Genomic DNA, 16,094 nt, shown 5'->3' on the forward strand with positions numbered 1-16,094 from the left:
CACTTTTTTCGGACTGTGGGAAGAAACCGGGGCACCTGGAGGAAACCCACGCAGACACGTGAAGAACATGCAGACTCCACACAGACAGTGACCAAGCCGGGAATCGAACCCGGCTCCCTGGCGCTGTGAGTCAGCAGTGCTCACCGCTGTGCCACCCAGTTATACATAATGGAAGGTGCGTTATTTTTGAACTGTGCCCCTGGTTCTAGATTCCGCCACGAGGGGGGACATCCCCTCAGCATCCACCCAGTGAAGCCCCCTCGGAATCTAACCACCTGTGCCACCCCACTGGCCTTGGACCCTGAAGGTCGTGCATTCGAATCCCGCTATGGAGACTTGAGCAGAAGATTCCTGGCTGACACTCCCAGTGTGGATAGAGGGAGTGCAGCACTGTCAGAGGTGCCGTTTTTCAGAGAAGATACTAAAACCAAGCCCCCCTCTCTGGACCATGACAGCAGGAGTAGGCCATTCAGCCCCTTGATCCTACTATCCTTGAGCTCCCAGTGGGTGTGAAAGATCCCACTGCCACTAGTTTTGAAAAAGAGCGGAGTTCTTCTCCCGATTGTCCTCAGTCAACAGACAGCCACTAAATGGCGGTGATCATGTAGTGGGATCTTGCTATGCACAACATGGCTGCCGTGTTTCAGACCTGACCACCCTGCCTATATTTCCAAAAGGCTTCCCTAGCTGGGGAAACACACTGATGCCCCCAGGTTGTGGCAGGCGCTATCTAAATGTATCCCAAGAGTTCACCCATCATTCTGCTGTACAATCGTTCTCTCTGTGAGATTAGGAAGGTCGCTTGGAGGCCATTTGGCCCCTCCAAGCTGTTCTGTCGTTCAGGTAGATTGGGAGTGATCTGTACTTGAACTCTACGCGGTGCCCGTGGCCCCAGAATCCTTCACCGGACGGAAGGGAGAGCCACCGAGCTGGAGGATGTGGTGCCCGGATTATTTTCGGAGCAGAGCTGACGGGTTTCTCTGTGAGCGCGTGACTGTGGGTTGTGATGGTTATTACAGAGAATGTGGGAACGGTACCCTGGAGCTCTCACAGTGTGTAACTGAGGGCGAGTGAACAGCAAAGAGCCTTCCTCTCTGTAAGACCTTGTTGAACTGGCCTGCACTCTGTTTAATTATGGGGAATTATTAATGTTGGCCTCACAGTGCCAGACTCAGCTCACACAGGGCTCTGCTCGTGACAAAGGATTGCTGGGAAAAATTAAAGAAAATTGATTGATTGCTGACATTTCTGATTTCTGGCTCTCTCTCTCTCCCTCTCACTCTCTCTTTGTCTCTATTTCTCTCTCTCTCTTTCTCTGTCTGTCTCTCTGTTTCTCTCTCCCTCTCTCCCTCTCTGTCTCTCTCCCTCTCTGTCTCTCTCCCTCTCTGTCTCTCTCCCTCTCTGTCTCTCTCCCTCTCTGTCTCTCTCCCTCTCTGTCTCTCTGTCTCTCCGTCTCTCTGTCTCTCCCCCTCTCTGTCTCTCCCCCTCTCTCTCTCTGTCTCTCCCCCTCTCTCTCTCTGTCTCTCCCCCTCTCTCTCTCTGTCTCTCCCCCCTCTCTCTCTCTGTCTCTCCCCCCTCTCTCTCTCTGTCTCTCCCCCCCTCTCTCTCTCTGTCTCTCCCCCCTCTCTCTCTCTGTCTCTCCCCCCCTCTCTCTCTCTGTCTCTCCCCCCCTCTCTCTCTCTGTCTCTCCCCCCCTCTCTCTCTCTGTCTCTCCCCCCCTCTCTCTCTCTGTCTCTCCCCCCCTCTCTCTCTCTGTCTCTCCCCCCCTCTCTCTCTCTGTCTCTCCCCCCCTCTCTCTCTCTGTCTCTCCCCCCTCTCTCTCTCTGTCTCTCCCCCCCTCTCTCTCTCTGTCTCTCCCCCCTCTCTCTCTCTGTCTCTCCCCCCCTCTCTCTCTCTGTCTCTCCCCCCCTCTCTCTCTCTGTCTCTCCCCCCCTCTCTCTCTCTGTCTCTCCCCCCCTCTCTCTCTCTGTCTCTCCCCCCCTCTCTCTCTCTGTCTCTCCCCCCCTCTCTCTCTCTGTCTCTCCCCCCCTCTCTCTCTCTGTCTCTCCCCCCCTCTCTCTCTCTGTCTCTCCCCCCTCTCTCTCTCTGTCTCTCCCCCCTCTCTCTCTCTGTCTCTCCCCCCCTCTCTCTCTCTGTCTCTCCCCCCTCTCTCTCTCTGTCTCTCCCCCCTCTCTCTCTCTGTCTCTCCCCCCCTCTCTCTCTCTGTCTCTCCCCCCCTCTCTCTCTCTGTCTCTCCCCCCCTCTCTCTCTCTGTCTCTCCCCCCTCTCTCTCTCTGTCTCTCCCCCCCTCTCTCTCTCTGTCTCTCCCCCCCTCTCTCTCTCTGTCTCTCCCCCCCTCTCTCTCTCTGTCTCTCCCCCCTCTCTCTCTCTGTCTCTCCCCCCCTCTCTCTCTCTGTCTCTCCCCCCCTCTCTCTCTCTGTCTCTCCCCCCCTCTCTCTCTCTGTCTCTCCCCCTCTCTCTCTCTGTCTCTCCCCCTCTCTCTCTCTGTCTCTCCCCCTCTCTCTCTCTGTCTCTCCCCCTCTCTCTCTCTGTCTCTCCCCCTCTCTCTCTCTCTATTTTCCTTTCTGTCTCTCTCTTTGTCTCTATTTCTCTGGCTCTGTATCTCTCTGTCTGTCTCTGTCTCCCTCTCCCTTTGTTTCTCTGTGTGTGTGTCTCCCTCTCTCTCTCTGTCTCTCTGCCTCTCCCCCTCTCTCTTCTTTCTGTCTCTCTCTCTCCTTCTGTCATTCACTCTCTTTCTGCCACTCTCTTTCTTTCTGCTGCTTTCTCCTGGCTCTTTTCTCTCTCTGGCTCTCGCATTCCCATTGCTTACTGGAGTTTCATAGAGAGAATGTCAGTTTATTTTGCTTTTTCCTCTCTCAGCCTGTTTCTGTGCTGTGAGCTTTCCTGCCTCGATGTGCTGTGTATCGGACAATCCGTCTGATATTTAATATTTATCTGCTGGATTGGAATTGATTTGTGTAGTGTGCTGAGGGGGGCATTATTCTGTAACCCTGGCTGATCCCTGCTGCCCCACTTCCCTGGAAACAAGTCCCTGGATAAGGAAACCAGCTGGCAGGGCACTGACCAGCTGGCAGGGCACTGAGGCCCATAGCTTCCACTCTCAGGTTGCTCTGTGTTAGCGGATCACTCAGGCTCACACGTGGACAGGAGGCAGTCACCTAGCGGGAGAGGGCCCACCCACTCAGACCCTCATCCCTGCCACATTCCCTGTACGGAACTCGCTGTCCTTCCACCTTCCCCACTCCATAAAACTAACCTTGAGGAAGGGCACCTGGTGTCACCTACAGTGCAGAAGGAGGCCATTTGGCCCATTGAGTCTGGACCGACCACAATCCAACCCAAGCCCTATTCCCATAACCCTCATTTACCACCCTTCTAACCCCCCCGACACTAAGGGGCAATTTAGCACGGCCAGTGCACCCAACCCGCACGTCTATCGGACTGCGGGAGGAAACCCACGCAGACACGGTGAGAATGTGCAGACTCCGCACAGACAGTGACCTGAGCTGGGAATCAAATCCAGATCCCTAGCACTGTGAGGCAGCAGTGCTAACCACTCTGCCACCATCCTGTCCTTGGGCTTTCATGGACAAGATGGGCTGAATGGCCTCCTTCTGTACTGTAACCTTTCTATGGTATCTCTCACTCATGTTGTAACTAGTTTCTATTCCCTGATTGCTCCTGTGCTAACTGAGCCCCACGTTGGCTCCCGCTTAAAGAATGACTTAGTTTAACAATTCTCATCCCTATTCCCAAACACAGTGTTTGAGCTGGGAGCTGGACCATAAAACCCCGACACATCCCGGGATAACATTCCATTCCCAGCAATTGTTCCAAATTTGCCTAAACTAGAACCTAAATCTGTGTCTCCCATCAGCAAGATTATTCCAGGATCGTGAATTAGTGCTTCTGTAAATGTTTATTACCCATACCGTGCGGAAATAATTTTCCTAGAATCCCTACAATGCAGAAGGAGGCCTTTCGGCCCATCGAGTCTGCGCCGACGCAATGCCACCCAGGCCTAACCCTCATAACCCCACGTACACGTACTTACCCTAGCTAATACCCCTTTCACAAAGGGGCAACTTATCATAGCCAATCAACCAGCACGTCTTTTCGGACTGTGGGAGGAAACCGGAGCACCCGGAGGAAACCCACGCAGACACGGGGAGAACGTGCAAACTCCACACAAGACCCAAGCCGGGAATCGAACCCGGGTCCCTGGCACTGTGAGGCAGCGGTGCTAACCACTGTGCCACTCCAAGAATTCTGATTCCGAGGATCTCCCAATGGGTAAAAGGGAGATTTCCGTGCCGACATCCATTCCCAACTCAAAGCTGTTGTTAAGTTCCTTGTCTTGGGATGTGGGTGTTGCTGGCTGGACCAGCATTTATTGCCCATCCCTAATTGCCCCATTGAACTGAGTGCCTCACTCGGCCATTTCAGAGGGGCAGTTAAGACTCAACCGCGTTGCTGTGGGACTGGAGTCACAAGTAGGCCAGACCGGGTAAGGACGGCAGATTTCCTTCCCTAAAGGATAATAGTGAAACCAGATGGGTTTTTCCGACAACCAGATGATAGTTTTATTGTCACCATTACTGAGACTTGTTCTATTCCAGATTTTTTTAATTAACCAATTGAAATTATTAATTGAGTTTAAATTCCACCTGCTGCCGTGGTGGGGTTTGAACCCGGGTCCCCAGAGCTTTACGGTGTGGGGTCTCGGGATTACTCAGCCCAGGGTCATTACGCCACCATCTCACTCTCGCTTAATTACACTCTTGCTGCATCTGTCCAATCGGGATAAATCATCTAATCCGGGTCCGATTTGGGAAGTGGAATCAAGGCTTTGACTGTTTTGCTGAACTGTCCGGGGGAATCCCCCCCGCTCCGAATGCTGTGGGACTGTGGGCCATCCCAGCTCCAAGCTGGGGAATGACCCAGGGATAGGGAGGAACCGATTGATGGGGCAATCTGGAACGTTCCAAACCAGGGAACTAGGAGAGATCTAGAACATTCCTCAGGAGGGGCCAAGGGGTTGTGAGAAGCAGACGTGGTCAGGAATTTTGGAAGGAAATTGGATGGGGAAGCTGAAGACTACGGGATTGAACGAGGGAATGGGGGTGACTGACAGAGTGTCGATTTAATGTCTCACCTGAAAGGTGGCACTGTCGGAAGTGGAGCTGGAGCACCCCCCCCCCCCTCCCCCTTACCCCCCCCTTCCCCCTTACCCCCCCCTTCCCCCTTACCCCCCCCTTCCCCCTTACCCCCCCCTTCCCCCTTACCCCCCCTTCCCCCTTACCCCCCCCTTCCCCCTTACCCCCCCCTTCCCCCTTACCCCCCCCTTCCCCCTTACCCCCCCCTTCCCCCTTACCCCCCCCCTTCCCCCTTACCCCCCCCTTCCCCCTTACCCCCCCCCTTCCCCCTTACCCCCCCCTTCCCCCTTACCCCCCCTTCCCCCTACCCCCCCTTCCCCCTACCCCCCCCTTCCCCCCCACCCCCCCTTCCCCCCCACACCCCCTTCCCCCCCACACCCCCTTCCCCCCACACCCCCTTCCCCCCACCCGCCTTCCCCCCACCCCGCCTTCCCCCCACCCCGCCTTCCCCCCACCCCGCCTTCCCCCCACCCCGCCTTCCCCCCACCCCGCCTTCCCCCCACCCCGCCTTCCCCCCACCCCGCCTTCCCCCCACCCCGCCTTCCCCCCACCCCGCCTTCCCCCCACCCCGCCTTCCCCCCACCCCGCCTTCCCCCCACCCCGCCTTCCCCCCACCCCGCCTTCCCCCCACCCCGCCTTCCCCCCACCCCGCCTTCCCCCCACCCCGCCTTCCCCCCACCCCGCCTTCCCCCCACCCCGCCTTCCCCCCACCCCGCCTTCCCCCCACCCCGCCTTCCCCCCACCCCGCCTTCCCCCCACCCCGCCTTCCCCCCACCCCGCCTTCCCCCCACCCCGCCTTCCCCCCACCCCGCCTTCCCCCCACCCCGCCTTCCCCCCACCCCGCCTTCCCCCCACCCCGCCTTCCCCCCACCCCGCCTGCCCCCAACCCCGCCTGCCCCCAACCCCGCCTGCCCCCAACCCCGCCTGCCCCCAACCCCGCCTGCCCCCAACCCCGCCTGCCCCCTACCCCCGTCCTCCCTCCTCGTCCCCCTGTACCACACCGGGAGGGTAAACCTAGATCATGGGTTCAGATCTCTGGAGAGCGACCTGAGCCCACAACCCGTCTCTCCCGGAGCAGAATGTGTACCCACCGAGCCACGTCTGCCGGGGCGGGCGTGGGGGGTGTTGGGGGGGGGGTGTGGAAACAGGCACATTAGCAACATTTCAGAGGTGCCTGGATAGGTACGTGAATAGGGAGGGAGCAGAGGGATACGGACTGAGTAAGGGCAGAAGGCATTCTTTTTAGTTTAGTTCAGGCATCGTGACCAGCACAGGCTTGGAGGGCCGAAGGGCCTGTTCCTGTGCTGTAATTTTTTAACGAAATAAACGCAAAATACTGCAGACGCTGGAATCTGAAACAATTCAGGGGGAATCTGGGGGAAATGTTTAAAGGGAATATTAGGGGGGGGGGGAATTCTTCACACAGAGAGTGGTGGGAGTGTGGAACGAGCTGCCGGATAAAGCGATAAATGGGGGCTCCCATTTAACATTTAAGAAAAACTTGGACGGGTTCATGGTTGAGAGGGGTGTGGGGGGATATGGTCCAAGTGCAGGTCAGTGGGACTGGGCAAAAAATGGTTCAGCACAGACAAGAAGGGCCAAAAGGCCTGTTTCTGAGCTGTAGTGTTCTATGGGAACGGAAAATGCTGGAAAATCTCAGCGGGTCTGACAGTGTCTGTGGACGAGCTAACGTTTGGAGTCTAGCCCGAGGAAGGGTCATCTGCTGTACTTTCTAGTCTTTGAATAGCTCCCTGGGGAGCTGGCATGGACTCGATGGGCCAAATGGCCTCCTGTGCTGCATTGACTCTGTTATTGTCTCTGGAGCGAGCAGACAGACTGGGACATTCAGACTGGGGAGAAACACAATAATCGAGATAAGTCTGCCCTGAACTCCCAGTCGCCGATCTGGAATAAACTCGATCCGGATTGAACCCGATCTCAGATCCGGACAAAAATCCGCTCCACGTGGATTGGAAATGCTTTGAAATTAACCCCCCACCCCCTCACCCCAGCCCCTCACCCCAGCCGGAGTAGACAGCCTACACACCAAATCAGTCAAAGTTTGATTGCTGGTTAATTGCTGATTCAGTTGCATGAGATGCTTTGTCGTTTTCTGGGTGGGGTTGAGAAGGGGGGGGAGAGAGGTTTTTAATGATTGATGTCTGGATTCACAGTGTTGTGGTGGGCTTGGGTAGAAGCAGGAGCAAGCATCTTGTCTGGTTCAAACCACGCAAAGGTAGGTGCCTTTAATTCATTCAGGAAGTGTGAGCTTCATCTCCTGATGAGGCTAAGGCAGCACCGAGACTTCCATCCTGCTCGAGAGGTCAGGCAGAGTCTTGACTTCGTATCTCCTCCAAAAGAAAATATCTCCAGAAGTGGAGCACACCACCCCCCCCCATACAACACCCGGAGGGCACTCTGGAGAATGACTTGAATTCACAAGCCGTCCCACTTGGAGCTACGTCTGAGCCACGTCTGACAGCAAACCATTCACCATATTTTAAAAAAATATATTGTCCAGGGGATGTGGATGTCACTGGCTGGGCCAACTTTCTTACTGTCCATCTATAATTACCCTTGAGAAGGTGGTGGGTGAGCTGCCTTTTTGAATCGCTGCAGTCCATGTGGTGTAGGTACACCCGCAGTGCTGTTAGGCAGGGAGTTCCAGGATTTTGACCCGGCGACAGCGAAGGAACGGGTGATATATTCCCAAGTCAGGATGGTGAGTGGCTTGCAGGTGGTGGTGGTGTTCCCCATGTGTCCGCTGCCCTCGTCCTTCTAGATGGAAGTGGTCTTGGGTGTGGAAGGATCTTTGGTGAGTTGCTGCAGTGCATCTTGTAGATGGTACCCACGGCTGCTACTGAGGGTTGGTGGTGGAGGGAGTGAATATTTGTGGAAGGGGTAACAATAAAGCAGACTTTGTCCTGGGTGTTGTTGGAGCCGCACCCATCCAGGCAGGTGGGGAGTTTTCCATCACACTCTTGATTTGTGTCCTTGTCGATGGTGGACAGGCTTTGGGGAGTCAGGAGGTGAGTTACTCACCACAGGAATACCTAACCTCTGACCTGCTGTGATGGACGGTTTGGTTTCCCTGTGAGGGCACTGGGAGCTGAGCGCAGGTGGAGGTGGGGATATCTGAGTGATTCTGGGACAAGAGGCTCCCAGGTTATAGAGAACCCTTCAGCGGCAGGGTACATGGCGGGGTCCGATGGGAGTGGCGCTGGGCAGGTTGCCGAGGACGAGGTGGACAAAGGGAGCAATGTCCACCTCACGGTGTTCTGCCTCTGGTTACCATGGAGATGGCTGCCAGGTGACTGTACGTAAAACCCCCTGATGGTGGAGGCCACCTAGGAGGCCATTGGAGAGGAGGGGAGTTATTCTGAAAAGGCCCAGAGTTACAGGAGGTGAGGTGATGAAATTTCCTGGTGTAATTTTATGGCTAATTGAACTTTACTGTTTTCTAGATCTTTAAGAAGGTTTGAAAACCTGGCGTATTATTAAGGTGAGAATAGAAATTGGCCAGGAACTGACCCCGACTGCAGTCCACTCTCTCATTGAATCGTAGAATGCTACAATGCAGAGAGAGGCCATTCAGCCCATCGAGTCTGCACCCACCACAATCGCACCCGGGCCCTACCCCCATACATTTACCCTCGCTACTCCCCCTGACACTGTTTTGTTTACATTTTTAAAAAAGAATTTATTTATGGGTCACAAGTTCATTTTATTAGTGTCACGGGTAGGCTTACATTAACACTGCAATGGAGTTACTGTGAAAATCCTCCAGCCGCCGCACTCCGGGCACACAGAGGGAGAATTTAGCACGGCCAGCGCACCCTAACCAGCACGTCTTTCGGGCTGTGGGAGGAAACCGGAGCACCCGGAGGTAACCCACGCAGACACGGGGAGAATGTGCAAATTCCACACAGGCTGAGCTGGGAATCGAACCCGGGTCCCTGGCGCTGTGAGGCAGCAGTGCTGACCACCGTGCCACACTGACTACAACCCGCAAACTCCTGGAATCTGACCCCTGAGCTGAAACTAGCTGTGGATCCCGATTCAGATGACGGCTGTGAGTTTGACGTTGACCCTGAGCGATCGATGGATCGAGATGCTGATCTTTGCTCGACCCTGACACTGGCCCCTGCCCAGGAAACCGAAGCTCCGAATCCAACAGGGGCCTGCTAACACCCCGGGCTGTTTACTGATTCAAATCTCCGTGCTCACACCTGCCTGGATCACATTCAAAGAAGTAGATTCAATGCGGAGTTAGAGATCTGATGGACACGGGGAGGGGAGGGTAACGGGGGACAGATGGGAGAGTGGAGCTAAGACCACAATCAGATCAGCCCGATTTTACTGAATGAGGGACCAGACCCGAGGGGCTGAATGGCCTACCTTGCTCCAACTACGCATGATCTTATTGATGCAAATCATTAAGTTTTGAGTCTCTACTGTTTTATGCCTTGGCGATATGCAGAGATGACACACCCCGGGTGTTTAATATGGGTTATATTTAGACCACTGCCATGCTTTGATCACCCAGTGTCAGTGCAGCCTCCCTCTCTCTCCTTACCGAATCAAAATGTGGAGATGCCGGTGTTGGACTGGGGTAAACACAGTAAGAAGTCTCTCACACCAGGTTAAAGTCCAACAGGTTTATTTGATAGTAAACCCACAAGCTTTCGGGGTTTTCCCCTTCGTCAGGTGAGTTCTGCTCACAAACAGAGACATATAAAGACACACACAGTTTACAGAATACTGAGTGGGTTTCCTATCAAATAAACCTGTTGGACTTTAACCTGGTGTTGTGAGACTTCTTACTGTGTTTACCGAGCCAAGTGCACTGCCCAGACACACAATCAAACATTGAATAACTAAACATCACAAGGTTCCACACCCACGAAAGCGCTGAGACACAGCCGGGAGACATGGTGGACTGATTGCTGGAGACACGTTCCTCCTGGTCCACTCCACATGGTCACATTCCCAATCTCCTCCTGGGAATGGGTGGGAAGGAGAGAATACAGATAGTGAGGACTGGAAGGCTGTGAGTTGAGTGAGAGCTCCTGGTTTGGATGGGTTCCTGTGAATGTTCCAGGCTCTTGCATAGGAGGAACGATCAAACACAAATTGGCATTGAACCTTAGAGATGGGTTGCAGCACAGAGGGGGGCAACCTGCCATGTCCGTGGAGGGGGAGCCCTGCTAGCCCCACTCCATAGCCTTTCCCTGTGATGCCCTGTCAATTCTTTCTGTTACGTTACTATCTCCACCACACACTCAGACAGTACATTCCAGATCCTAACCACTTGCTGTGTGAATCTGTCTCCACCACACTCTCAGACAGTACATTCCAGATTCTAACCACTCGCTGTGTGAATCTGTCTCCACCACATTCTCAGACAGTACATTCCAGATCCTAACCACTCGCTGTGTGAATCTGTCTCCACCACACTCTCAGACAGTACATTCCAGATCCTAACCACTTGCTGTGTGAATCTGTCTCCACCACACTCTCAGACAGTACATTCCAGATCCTAACCACTCGCTGTGTGAATCTGTCTCCACCACACTCTCAGACAGTACATTCCAGATCCTAACCACTCATTATGTGTGAATCTGTCTCCACCACACTCTCAGACAGTACATTCCAGATTCTAACCACTCGCTGTGTGAATCTGTCTCCACCACACTCTCAGACAGTACATTCCAGATCCTAACCACTCATTATGTGAAGAAGTTTCTCCTCGAGTCTCCTTAAGACAATCATCCTCTATTTGGGCCCTCTGGATTTTATTCCTTCCACCAATGGGAACAGTTTCTCTCTATCTACTGTGTCCAGATCACTCCTGATTTTAGCTGGAATCTCTCTCTGTTGAAAGAAATGTGAGAATGTTTGTCACCCTCGGGTGCCGTGTCAAAAACCAGACCAGGCTGAGGCGGGACTTCTGTTTTTTCCAACTTCAACTTGGGGGGTGGGACAGTGGTTAGCCCTGCTGCCTCACAGTGCCTGGGGCCACGGTTCGACCCCCAGCTTGGGTCACAGTGTGCACATTCTCCCCGTGTCTGCATGGGTTTCTTCTGGGTGCTCTGGTTTCCTCCCACAGTACGAAAGATGTGCTGGTTAGGGTGCACTGGCCATGCTAAATTCTCCCATAGTGTACCTGGATAGGCACCGGAGTGTGGCGACTAGGGGAATTTCACTGGAACTTCATTGCGGTGTTAATGTAAGCCTTATTTGTGACTAATAAATAAACTTTGCTTTAATTTTACTTCCCCTGTGATCCATGGAGGCCGTGAGTGAATTGTGAGTGTGCTTTTTAACAGCGTGGAGAGCAGGGGTCAAAGCACAAAGACTTCCGCTCACAACTTGTTCTCGCTGAGAAACAATAAGGGAAAGTTGGCGGGAATGACAACTAAACTGATCCCTTTCTATTCCAGGGGACTGAGAATCTGGGAGCTGTAGACCAGAGACATTGATTATCCGAGGAGAGAGAAGGAAGACCAGATGAAGAATGAGCCACTATTCTTGGCCGTCACTCTTCGCGATTCCCTTGCGACTGTAGAACTGACACTATGGAATCGGGAGAGTTTGGGAGCGATTGCCAGCGAGAAGGCCATTGTTATTTAAAAGATTTTAATACGTTGTTTTGTAAAACTGTTGTAGTATAGATGTTAAACGGAAAGCTGTACATATTTTACAATCTGTTTTATCCTTCAGCCCAGGCAAGCTGAGAACCAGTTTATTTAATTCAAACCTAACTCTCTAATGTTCAAACTGTGCAATTTGTCAGTCTGTATGACTCACCAGACCACATGTGAATAGATCCAGGAGTGGAAACAGCTCCCGATCACTTCATGTCTTTAGTGTCCTGTGTATATTAGCAGAGCGAATATTGACAGTGGCCTGGAGTGGTGGGGGGGGTGCAGGGTGGGTGCGGGAGTGCAGAACGGGGAGGGGGGGGGGTGCAGGGTGGGTGCGGGAGTGCAGAACGGGGAGGGGGGGTGCAGGGTGGGTGCGGGGGTGCAGGAGGGGGAGGGGGGTGCAGGGTGGGTGCGGGGGTGCAGGAGGGGGAGGGGGAGGGGGGGTGCAGGGTGGGTGCGGGGGTGCAGGAGGGGGAGGGGGGGTGCAGGAGGGGGAGAGGGGTGCGGGGGTGCAGGAGGGGGAGGGGGGTGCAGGGTGGGTGCGGGGGTGCAGGAGGGGGAGGGGGTGCAGGGGGAGTGGAGGACAAGGTGTGTGTGGGGGGGACGGCTGGGTGTGTGGAAGAGTGTTCTTTTATGAGGGGGTGAGGGGGTGGGGGGGGGTGGTGTTTGCCAGGCAGTGTGTTTGGGGGGGGGATGTGGGGGGAAAGGTGATGTTTTACGTGGCAGGAGAAGGGGGTGGGAGTTGCCGGGCAGGGTGTGGGATTGGGAGGAAGGGGAGGGTGCGTGGGGGGATGTTCTTTTGCGTTGGGGGGGGGGGGGGGGGGGGGGCGGGAAGGGAGATGTGGGGAGGGGGGGGGGGTTTGCCAGGCAGGTTGTGAGGGGTGACTTGATGTTTTGTGTTGGGGGGGGTGCTGCGGTGGTGTGGAGTGGGGTTGTCAGGTAGGATATGGGGTGGGGTGGGAGCAGGGCAGGGTGTTTGAGGGAGAATGAGGGGGTGGTGGTGGGGGGGGTTGGTTTGCCGGGTGGGGTGGGGTGGGAGCAGGGCAGGGTGTTTGAGGGGGTGGGGGTGGTGGTGGGGGGGGTTGGTTTGCCAGGCAGGGAATGGGGTGGTGGGGTGGGGTGGGGGGGGGGAAGCTGACGCTTGGGAATAGGAAGCAGAATTTATGACGAAACTGCAGCAAAATCTTCCAATTAGCAAGACTGTTTGTGTCCCGATGCAGTCAGTGGAGGGGGGATTGGAACTGTTCCGGTCTCCAGATTGCAAAAGGGAATTCATACGGAGGCATTATGGATTGGATTAGATTTATTATTGTCACATGTATTAACATACAGTGAAAAGTATTGCTTCTTGCGCGCTAAACAGACAAAACATACCGTTCATAGAGAAGGAAAGGACAGAGTGTAGAATGTAGTGTTACAGCCGGGGTGTAGAGAAAGATCAACTTAATGCGAGGTAGGTCCATTCGAAAGTCTGACAGCAGCAGGGAAGAAGCTGTTCTTGAGTCGGTCGGTACGGGACCTCAGATTTTTGTATCTTTTTCCCGATGGAAGAAGGTGGAAGAGAGAATGTCCGGGGTGTGTGGGGTCCTTAATTATGCTGACTGCTTTTCCCCGAGGCAGTGGGAAGTGTAGGCAGAGTCAATGGATGGGAGGCTGGTTTGAGTGATGGATTGGGCTACATTCATGATCTTTTGTAGTTCCCTGGGCAGAGCAGGAGCCCAGACCAAGCTGTGATCCAACCAGAAAGAATGCTGTCTATGGGGCATCTGTAAAAGTTGGTGAGAGAAGTAGCGGACATGCCAAATTTCCCCAGTCTTTATAGAACATATTTTTAATACTAGTTTACGGGACGTGGGACATCGCTGGCCGGTCAGCATCTATTGTCCATCCCTAATTGCCCCTTGAGAAAATGGTGGTGAGCTGCCTTCTTGAATGGCTGCAGTCCATGTGGTGTAGGTACACCCACAGTGCTGTTAGGGTGGGAGTTCCAGGATTTTGACCCAGTGAAGGAACGGCTGATGTATTTCCAAATCAAGATGGTGAAGGGAAACCTCCAAAGAGGTGATGTTTCCAGGTGTCTGATTGGCCAGGATAGTCAGAGATGGAAGGTTGTAGCTTTCAGGCAAAGATGAACAGATTGGAGCTCTTTTCTGTGGGGAAGAGGAGCCGGATGGGGGTGGGGGGGGTGGGGGGTGGTGGTTACTTGATAGAGGGCTTCAAAATTATGAAGGGCTCCCAATCTCACCGCCTAAATCACAAGGTTAGCTAGACCAAACTTGGAATGTAGTGTTCAATTCTGGTCGCCACGTTGCCAGAAGGATGTGGAGGCTTTGGAGAGGGTACAGAAAAGATTTACCAGGATGTTGCCTGGGTGTCAGAGGTGAGGAGAACTTGGAGAAACTTGGTTTGTTCTCACTGGAACGACTGTGGTCGAGGGGCGACCTGATAGAAGTCTACAAGATTATGAGAGGCAGAGTGGATAGTCAGAAGCTTTTCCCCCAGGGTGGAAGAGTCAATTGCTAGGGGGGGCACAGGTTTAAGGTGTGAGGGGCAAGGCTTAAAGGAGATGTACGAGGCAGATTTTTTCACAGAGAGAGTAGTGGGTGCCTGGAACTCGCTGCCGGGGGAGCTAGTGACTTTACAGGGGCGTCTTGACAAATATGTGAATAGGATGAGAATAGAGGGATATGGTCCCCAGAAGGTTAGAGAGTTTTTGTTCAGTTGGGCAGCATGGTCGGTGCAGGCTTGGAGGGCCGAAGGGCCTGTTCCTGTGCTGTAATTTTCTTTGATCTGGGATCAAGACCCAATTCAAGACACTTAAGCCACAAAAAATAATCCTGGCTGCCCGCTGCAGTGCGAAGCGGATGGAGTGTTGCCCTGTTGCAGTTGTTAAACCGAGGCCCTGCCTGGCTGTGTGGGGACACCGCGTGGCTCTGGTTCGAAGTGGAGCACGGGGTCCCTCCTTGGTGTTCCTGGCCAACGGTTATCCCTCAGTCCATATCTCACGAGACTGATTCCCTGATCGTGACGGCAACGCAGTGGGTGTGAGCTTCCTGTATGCAAACTGATGTCACGATTCCCACATCTCGGCCTGGAACGTTCGATGGAAAATCCAGGGATCAGCAAAACTCCCAGATAAATACATGTCTTTCTGATGGAGAGAACAGGATATTTTTGGTGGGGAGTGGGGGAGGGAGATCCAGGGTAAGGGATTGTCGATATTACTCGTCTGTACTCGTTGGAGTTTAGAAGGATGAGGGGGGATCTTATAGAGACGTATAAGATAATGAAGGGGATGGATAGGGTAGAGGTAGAGAGATTCTTCCCGCTTAGAAAGGATAGCAGGACTAGAGGGCACAGCCTCAAGATAAGGAGGGGGGGGCGCAGTTTAGATCAGAGTTGAGGAGGAACTTCTTCACTCAAAGGGTGGTGAATCTCTGGAATTCTCTGCCCGTTGAAGTGGTGGAGGCTACCTCGCTGAATATATTTAAGTCACAGGTAGATAGGTTTCTGATAGACAAGGGAATTAAGGGTTATGGGGAGAAAGCGGGAAAGTGGAACTGATCCACTTCAGATCAACCATGATCTTATTGAATGGCGGGGCAGGCTCGAAGGGCTAGATGGCCGACTCCTGCTCCTATTTCTTATGTTCTTATTAGATAGTCACTAACAAATTCACTCAGCAATTCAAAAGAAATCTCTTTATCCAGAGAACAAAGAAAATTACAGCACAGGAACAGGCCCTTCGGCCCTCCAAGCCTGTACCGACCATGCTGCCCAACTGAACTAAAACCCCCTACCCTTCCGGGGACCATATCCCTCTATTCCCATCCTATTCATGTATTTGTCCAGATGCTCCTTAAAAATCACTATTGTATCTGTTTCCATTAGCTCTCCTGGCAATGGGTTCCAGGCACCCACCACCCTCTGTGTAAAAACTTGCCTCGTACATGTCCTTTAAACTTTGCCCCTCGCACCTTAAACCTGTGCCCCCTAGAATTGACTCTTCCATCCTGGGAAAAAGCTTCTGACTATCCACTCTGTCCATGCCTCTCATAATCTTGTAGACTTCTATCAGGTCGCCCCTCAACCTCCGTCGTTCCGCTGAGAACAAACCAAGTTTCTCCAACCTCTCCTCATAGCCAACGCCCTCCATACCAGGGGCAACATCCTGGTAAATCTTTTCTCTACCCTCTCCAAAGCCTCCACATCCTTCTGGTAGCGTGGCGACCAGAATTGAACACTATATTCCAAGTGTGGCCTCGCTAAGGTTCTATAGAGCTGCAACGTG

The 16,094-nt window shown here is 53.7% G+C and overlaps 1 protein-coding gene across 1 annotated transcript in view; it reads left to right on the plus strand.

Annotated features, from left to right (window-relative positions):
- LOC145339383 (arf-GAP with Rho-GAP domain, ANK repeat and PH domain-containing protein 1-like) overlaps positions 1–11,936 on the plus strand; it is a 68,966-nt gene extending 57,030 nt beyond the window's left edge. Inside the window, exon 24 of the mRNA XM_080183828.1 lies at positions 11,600–11,936. Coding sequence (XP_080039954.1) covers positions 11,600–11,638 — 39 coding nt within the window. The 3' untranslated portion in view covers positions 11,639–11,936. The remainder of the gene's footprint in view (positions 1–11,599) is intronic.
- The last annotated feature ends 4,158 nt before the right edge of the window (positions 11,937–16,094 follow it).

This window comes from Carcharhinus amblyrhynchos, unplaced genomic scaffold (assembly GCF_965287045.1).
Source record: "Carcharhinus amblyrhynchos unplaced genomic scaffold, sCarAmb.v2.hapA scaffold_436, whole genome shotgun sequence".
Classification (NCBI taxonomy): domain Eukaryota; kingdom Metazoa; phylum Chordata; class Chondrichthyes; order Carcharhiniformes; family Carcharhinidae; genus Carcharhinus; species Carcharhinus amblyrhynchos.